Source organism: Abrus precatorius, unplaced genomic scaffold (assembly GCF_003935025.1).
Source record: "Abrus precatorius isolate BTA unplaced genomic scaffold, Abrus_2018 Scaffold9, whole genome shotgun sequence".
In the NCBI taxonomy this organism is placed as follows: Eukaryota; Viridiplantae; Streptophyta; class Magnoliopsida; order Fabales; family Fabaceae; genus Abrus; species Abrus precatorius.
This window is the reverse complement of record NW_020874439.1, coordinates 10,973,408-10,981,101: the sequence shown is the minus strand read 5'-3', so window position 1 is coordinate 10,981,101 and position 7,694 is coordinate 10,973,408. Positions and strand designations below refer to the sequence as shown.

General features: G+C 34.7%; 1 protein-coding gene across 2 annotated transcripts; it reads right to left on the bottom strand.

Annotated features, from left to right (window-relative positions):
* Positions 1 to 373: 373 nt before the first annotated feature.
* LOC113850144 (ATP synthase subunit delta', mitochondrial) lies at positions 374 to 4,781 on the bottom strand. 2 transcript variants are annotated; one of them, XM_027480531.1, is made up of 2 exons: positions 4,395 to 4,781; positions 374 to 1,180 (listed from the first exon to the last, which is right to left on the bottom strand). In XM_027480531.1, the coding sequence occupies exons 1-2, from the start codon at positions 4,644 to 4,646 to the stop codon at positions 836 to 838; spliced, it is 597 nt and encodes a 198-aa protein (XP_027336332.1). In that variant the 5' UTR covers positions 4,647 to 4,781; the 3' UTR covers positions 374 to 835. The 2 variants fall into 2 exon arrangements, with proteins under 2 accessions (XP_027336332.1, XP_027336333.1); XM_027480532.1 differs by lacking the exon at positions 4,395 to 4,781 and adding an exon at positions 1,956 to 3,319 and having other exon boundaries at positions 603 to 1,180.
* Positions 4,782 to 7,694: the final 2,913 nt, after the last annotated feature.

Sequence of the window (7,694 nt, the reverse complement as noted above, 5' to 3'; positions counted from 1 at the left end):
TGTTATTTCTTATAACGTCCCCCTCTCCATCACACGTGAATTTTTCTATTTTCTTTTCTGTGCAAACTCCTACTGTAAGGGTAACCAATTTCCAAGCTTAGGTGTAGTAAACGAAAATGATAATAACAAAAAGCTTTTAAGCACAAAATTTGTTGTCATGACTGTACGAAAAACGCAATAAATAATTATTTTCAAAATATAATATAAATGATTTGAATTCCTTAAAAGTGTCTATCTCAAATTACGCATGAGCCTAGGAATTGGGCATTGTAATGATGTCAAAGGTTGACCTCATACTAATAGGCCTATGCCCCTTTTTAGCCTTCTTAAGTACGTGCTTGCACCCCACAATGTGTCCACAACAAAGAAATTGAATTGCATTCTATATTAAGATTGGAATGGCATGTTTCAACATGCCTAAGAGTGCAGAGTCATACTTCGACTCTTTTTGCGTGGCTCAACTTTAATCCACAACATTTGTTATTTTCATTGAAATTCATGCATCTGCAGAAACAAAAATGATGCATGCACCTATTGTAGACAGGAAATGGGTCCAGCAATATTAACTAAACAACAAAGACACATCTATGGAGTTGACTCGTATTACCTATAATCCAAAACCAAAATGAAGCTTTCGTTTCTAATTCAAGGTCTTGCTCAACTTCCTTGAGCTAGATGGGAGCTGTTGAAATATTATTTTATCAAGTCACTTTCAACACAGAAATTCATGATGAAAATGTTCTGCAGCAACTTTGATTACACCGAGATAAATCAATGACACACGGTCAGACTTGGGGGAAAATAAGCAATTTAAAAGGAAACTCAACTACAGTACTTAGCCTGTGAGGGCAGAGTTCAGAGCACTATGGACATCAACCCCAATCTGAGCTTCAGCTTTCTCCAAATCAGTTGTGGCCGAGTTCAGCTTCTGAGTGAAATCTTGAAGACCCTTCTGGACAAGGTTCGCATCAATTTGATCCACCGGCACAGCCTCAACAGCTATTATATCAGCGACGGAGTTTGCATGGATGAATGCGAAGCCACTGCTGACAAAATACTTGCTGACATCATTACCGTCATGTACAGATAGAACACCAGGTTTCAACTCTGCAATTGTTGCTACATGTCCAGGGAGAACACCCATCTGCCCAGTTGTTGCCGGTACTATGACCATGTCAACCTGTTACACATGAAGTATGTGTCATTTCCCAAGGAAGATAAATTATGGAACTTTCTTATAGAAAACATCATTTACTAACATCCAAAACAAAAAAAAAAAAAAAGAAACAAAAAAACGATGGAATCAATCAGGTTGAAAGGACGCAGCATGAGAAAATAAATCAGACAACCAAATGTATCATTGTGAATAACTACATTGCAAAATATTTGGAAGTATCCACTCCTAATCCTAATAACCAACATTCTTTTCTAGTACGGTGGTACTGTGTCATTAATATATTTGAAACAACATATAATATTATACTAATGTAATATTAAAATTAAATATCACTCATTTTATTTGTTTACTATCAATCAATTAAAGAAATAATTATATCGAAAAATAAAATTTCTCTTCATATATGTTTGAACATGAAATATTCTAAGTCATTTTTTTAAATACAAAATACATTTAGATAAAAGAGTCGAGGGAGCAAATGAAAAAAATAGAGAAAATAAAAAAGAATAGGGCTACTGTTAAGGTGAAGAGAACAAAAAGACAATAAGATTAACGCAAGTACATAAGATTTTAATTGTGTAATGAGTGTGTTGTCTTTTCCAACAAAAAAATAAGGGCAAAAATGTAATAGAAATATTAGTAGCTATCTTTTGAAAGCTAAATACTTCTTTAGATAGCTTTTAAAAAGCTAGTTGTCTAAAGCTACAAACTCTTTTCATTTTGTATTTACCAAACAGCTTTATAAACTTATTGACCAAGTCACAAAGCTACAAGCTACCTTTACCAAGCGTAGCCTAAATTGTAGTAGGGCTTTTTGCTCCACAAAATTAGTCAGCTGTTTTATATTGACAGTTACAAGGATAAGAAATAGACGCTGGCATATTAATTCACACATAATCAGATACTGGCAAATTACATGCATTTGGTGGCAGAAAGAAATTACTTGGAGGAAAATTTCAGTTACCAATAGTTCTGATTTCTCTTTTGGTTTCAATCCTTTATTTTTTTTCTTGGACTATCAATGCTACTGCAAGCACACTTTTGCATCCACCTAAATGCTCACATATAATTAATCTTACCAGCATCACCACAAACTGCTACCACTATTTCGTACCATAATGACAGCAACCGAATCCAACAGCAAGGCTGACTGTCTTAAGCTTTAAAAGGACTGCATACAACACAATCCTGACAAAAGTGACGGACTTCATGAATTCATTTAGAAGAGTCACAGTAAGTATGATCAGACAAACCAAATTCCACGTGAATTGACATGCATGATTACATCTGTTTGATATCCAGACCTCAAAACATCTAACTCAAGATAAATAACTTTGCAGAGAAAGGATGGCGTGCTTTAGACTGAGACAGGTTCTATTGATCACATCTGCATGGATCCCAAAATGCACAAGGTTTAAGGAAAACCTTCATGCAAATTAGCAGGATTACTGCAAGCACAAACTTGAAATATAGGGTAGCATGAAACAGCATAAAACAACTACAAGAATAAAGGGATATCATGAATATTATCATGGTTAAATATTTTTATGATATCTGTCCCTCCCTTCTCAATACAAAATTTACTCTTACTAGGAGCAAATCTGGGATAAGGCGTAGTTGTTGTTTGTTGTTGTAAGAGCAAATAGTAAATGCATTAGCAGTCATCATTGAAGACATTGCTAAAGATTCATTTCGCAGTGATAAAAAAATGTATAATTGTTATTTTTTATTTTATTAGGGATAAAAACAATGCTAAAGACATGATAAAAGAAAGAGAAAAACATGCAGACTTTCTAATAACCATGCAGATGGTTTGGAAATATATTATGACATGGTAGATAATGCATCTTCCAGAATTTTATTCTGCATCACAGATTGTAGAGTACATTCCAATACTTCAAAGTTTATGGGTATCCAAAACAAAACAAATTCAAAATGGAAAAGGAAAAGCTAGAAATTGCAGGAAGAGTTTCATTTCAAGACTCAGTTCAGAAAAGAGATATTGCTAAGGCCAAGAAGCAATAATAATACATTCATACGATCTCACATTCATTTCCAAAAAAAAAAGAAAAGTTATTGAAGTCACTGCATGGTAATGTGTAATATTGAAATGTGAAAAAAAAAAGAAAAGAAAAGAAAAAAGGGCTACCCACTCAAATTTCACATCTCTATGTTTATGGTTTATCAACAACTTCTAAGCTTGATAAATTTCAAATGGAACTTACAAAGAATTCTTGATTTTCTAAACATATTTGGATAAATGAAGAGAAGGAAAAGCAAAATATAAGTCAGGAAGTTAAGAAATCCTCAATCTTTTGAGATAAAAACCAGGTAATGAAAAGACAGCTAGATCTCTCATGTGATAGATTAAGCGTAATGTACCTAGGAAAAACACCTGAAATCCAACAGCATTACTTGATCCAGGAATTCATAAAACCAGGAAACAACATTGTTTCCAAATACGAACGGAGAACAATCTCTTGTACATGAAATTCTAGATTATATTCATCTAACTGGCTAACTGCCAGGTTTCAAGAACAGCAAGGAAAATGGGATCCAAGCATTTGATTACACCAGACAAAACAACATTTACTTTGGAAACAACTAATACCACTTATTGTGCTTGGAAAAATCATAAAAAAATCAATTACCTACTTTCATTTACAAAACATAATTTCAAGCAGAAAGCACTAGAAGGTAGAAAAAGGATCACAAATTCAATTCCAATCCACAATCAAACAAAATTGAAACGCGTACAAATAAATGACCAAAATCACACAAAATGGAAAGTAGTAAAGGATCACAAATTCAATTCCAATCCACAATCAATCAAAACTAAAACACGCGTACAAATATCAGACGAAAACCACACAAAATGGAGGATAGGATCCAAAATGAGATCCCAAATTGAACTTTTCACTTCAATTACAAAAACAAATCCCATATCAAACTTTTGCATCATTTTTTAAACAATCATTCTCAGTCAATTAATAAATAAATAAAATATGAAAAAAATTTCCATCAAACCTTAAGCACGCATAATCTCATCCAATCCGATTCCACATTAGTCGGATCAACAAATTAGAAACGCAGAAACAGCAATACAAACCAAAACCAACAAAATAAAAACTACAGTACCTTCCAGAGATCTCTGGAAGCTTCCAGAGACATAATTTTAAAAAAAATCATAAAAGAAAAAGAAAAATGGGAAAGTGACCTCTTTGGCGGATAATTGAGAAGCATAGGGGAGAACGAAGTTAACGGTGAGTTTGGAAGGGAGTGTGGAAGGTGTGGGAGGACGAGGTTTCATGTAAGCCAAAGGTGTCTTCGGTGGGTCAAGGTTTGGGCTCACTTTCTTCCACGCCTCCACGAAGCTTGAATCTACGGCCGCTGCAGCCGGCACATCCGTCGAGAAGCGGTGGCGGCGAGTGGCACCGGCGAGGAGGGTAGCGGTTGCGCGGCGGAACATCGCGAGGTTAGGGTCGGATCGCTCGGTCTCGCTAGGTCGGAGAGAGAGAGAATGTAAGTGGGGTGTGCTTAGAGAGAGAGAGAGAGAGAGAAAGAGAGAGAGAGAGCGAGTGAGAAGGTGGAAACTTGAAAGAGTACTTGTGTTTGGAGCAAGTCTTGCGTTAGTTTTTTTTGGGTTTATGCATGGGTTGGGCTTAGCCCGGCCCAAAAATCACCTCTTGACCAAGATAAAAAAAGATGTGTACACCTCTCTTGACAAAAAATAAATTGTATGATATTAGTTATTATTTTTCATTAATTTCCTTTTGCCTTTAAAAAATAGTTGTTTAAGGTTACATGACACAAGAACTAAGAAATGCATTTAATAATTTTATTTTTATTACAAGTATTATGAAAATGTTAATAATTTCTATTTTGGAATTTGTTATGCAATAAATAAATATAGAAAGAAGATAGAAAACAAGTTTTGAGATAATAATTATCTTAAAGGTAAAATTGAAAAAAAAGAGAGTCTACTTTAGAATTTTAAAATGACTATTAGTTTAAGAAAAAAAATAACTAAAAAGGCTTTTTGAAAAGTTCAAGAGTCAAAAGAAAAGTCATTACTAAAGATAAATTAGTAAGTTTATTAATTAATTCTAACAAAACGATTGGATTTATTAGTAAATGTAATTTTCAATCTCTTCCTAGTTTTTACATTTTTCTTTTCTCATGGGGTGATTCTCTTAATGTTGAAAGAAGTTATCTTTTTTATTGGGAAGAGTTTTTTTTTTTGTAAGATTTTTTTTCCCCTTTTAGATTCTCTCCTTGTATTCATATTTATGTCAACTTCCATCTCAACTAGTTCAAGTTAAATAAAATAAACTGTTGTGTTTCTCTATATCTCTCATCTATACTTGACTTCAGTATGATTAACAATATATCTTCTACCCTTTAAGATTGCAAACATTTTGATAACTGAAAAATTTGAAAAATCGAAGCAGCATAGATGTGGTAAAAAGTAGCAATCCTCGTTGATACAAGCTTAGGTCATTTTGACAATCAAGAGGGAACTATTCAAAGTAGTAGATGATGACAAATGTTTAAGTATTTGATTTTGGAGTTTTTTTTAATGTTATTTGAAATCAAAATTATGTTTAGTTTGGGTTTATTTATAGCAAGATGACTTGTATTTATTTGTCTATCTTAGATGATTAGTTTTATTACTCATTAGGGATCTGAGATCCTTGGATTTATAAGTGTCTATCTTAGATGATTAAGTGTGGAATGTGTATACATTTGGATGAATACCCTTGTCTATAACTTTATCGAATAATGCTATTGCCTGCTCTAAATGATGGTTTTTGAATAATGCGTCTGGTAGGGAACTGTAGATAATTATATTAGCACGTTGACCCTGTTATTCATCTCATCAATAAGCTCCCAAACATAAGAAATTCTTCCTGATTTGCAGGAACCATCAATAAGAGAATGAATGTCTTCAAAGAGAAAACCGTGGCCTCATCCATCATTTTAATCTTGCATAATCCATTAATCATTATGCTGTAGCTATGCAAATCAGGGGTTAATCCATTTTGAATCATGCTGTTGAATACATATTTGGCCTTCGTTAACTGAGATATAGCCATCCATTAAATTACTGTAAATAAAAACATCAGGTTTCGCACCTTCATCTTTTATCATCACAGCTAAGACATTTCTAGCTACTCTCACATTTCCTTCCTTACACAGACCAATATGCTGTAGGTGTAAACATCTGGACTGATTCTTTTCAACAGCATTTCATTGCACAAATCAACTGCTCACTTGACCCAAAAGGAAAAAGCCATACATTAGACTATTGTAAGTGATAACATTGGGATTAATTCCCTTGACAACCATTTCTAAAAACAAGTCACAAGCCTCAGTCAAAAGTTTATCTTTACATAGCCTATCAATGATTGTACTGTACATTACCACACCAGGCTGAATCATTTGCCCTTCAATCTTTCTAACTTGTTTCTCCCATTTTACATAATCCATTGATCTCGTAACTAACTTGGTTCATCTGAAATCTTTGAGCTACCATCTTGTCATGCAAATGCAGTGCTCTTCTAACATTGCCATCAAGACAGAGACCATTCATGAGTGTATTGAAAGTTACTGTATCTGGCTATAACCCAATATCTTGGCCAATACGGAAAAAGCTAAGGTCATATGAAGCAGTTGGCATAAACAATTGATGAGAATGTTAGAGGTACAAATGTCTGGCTCAATTCCCTTGAATCCCAATCGTTGAAAAAGGGAAATGGCAGTGTGGAATTGCTTTTTCTTAGCGAGGTACCCCAAAATCTTGGTAAATTGAATGATGGATGGGGGAGGACGGGTATTGAGCATGCGATTGAACGAGGCAACGACATCATCAACATCAACATAGTGAATGAATCGGGTTTGGAGTGAGGAAGAAGGAAAGCAGAGAAGAAAAGGAGGAAACTTGGGAACAGAGAGACGGAGAGAAGAGCTTAACCTTGACAATGACATTGGGAATATCAAAGTCGGAGTGTTTTGATGTAGGACCCTGTAAAGAATAAGATAGGAGCCGTTGAAATTCTGTTGTAACTAACCTGTTATAAATAACAGATTCAGCTAGGATCCATTCATTCAGTTTTGTAAATCATTTCTTGTAATATCATTCTTTCAATAAAAATCAGTTCGGTTGCCATTCTTCCATTGTAGACCCTACAATTCTTAGCTTTCCTTCGTGTTTTGAGTATCACCTAGATTAGCTACAACAATTGGTATCAGATTTTACCTTCCAACCACAATTCCGCAATGGCCGACAACACTCGTGCACAATCCCTTGTTCGCGAAGCTGAAGAACGCATCAACGCAAAGCTTGGAGATCACGACCTTCATCTAAATGTGAAAATTGATACGTTGGATGCGAAGATCGATGGCATGGAGGAACGTCTCAGGACTGCGATCGAAGAACAAATCATGGCATTAGGAACAGCTTTACAGGCGCCACCTAGGGATTCTCCTCGACATTCTTTTTCTGCTAATCTGGGTA

Coding starts and splice junctions, on each gene's coding strand:
- LOC113850144 (XM_027480531.1), bottom strand. CDS start 4,646: ATGTTCCGCCGCGCAACCGCTACCCTCCTCGCCGGTGCCACTCGCCGC. Junction 1,181..4,394: donor CTCAATTATCCGCCAAAGAG/GTCACTTTCCCA, acceptor CATGTGTAACAG/GTTGACATGGTCATAGTACC.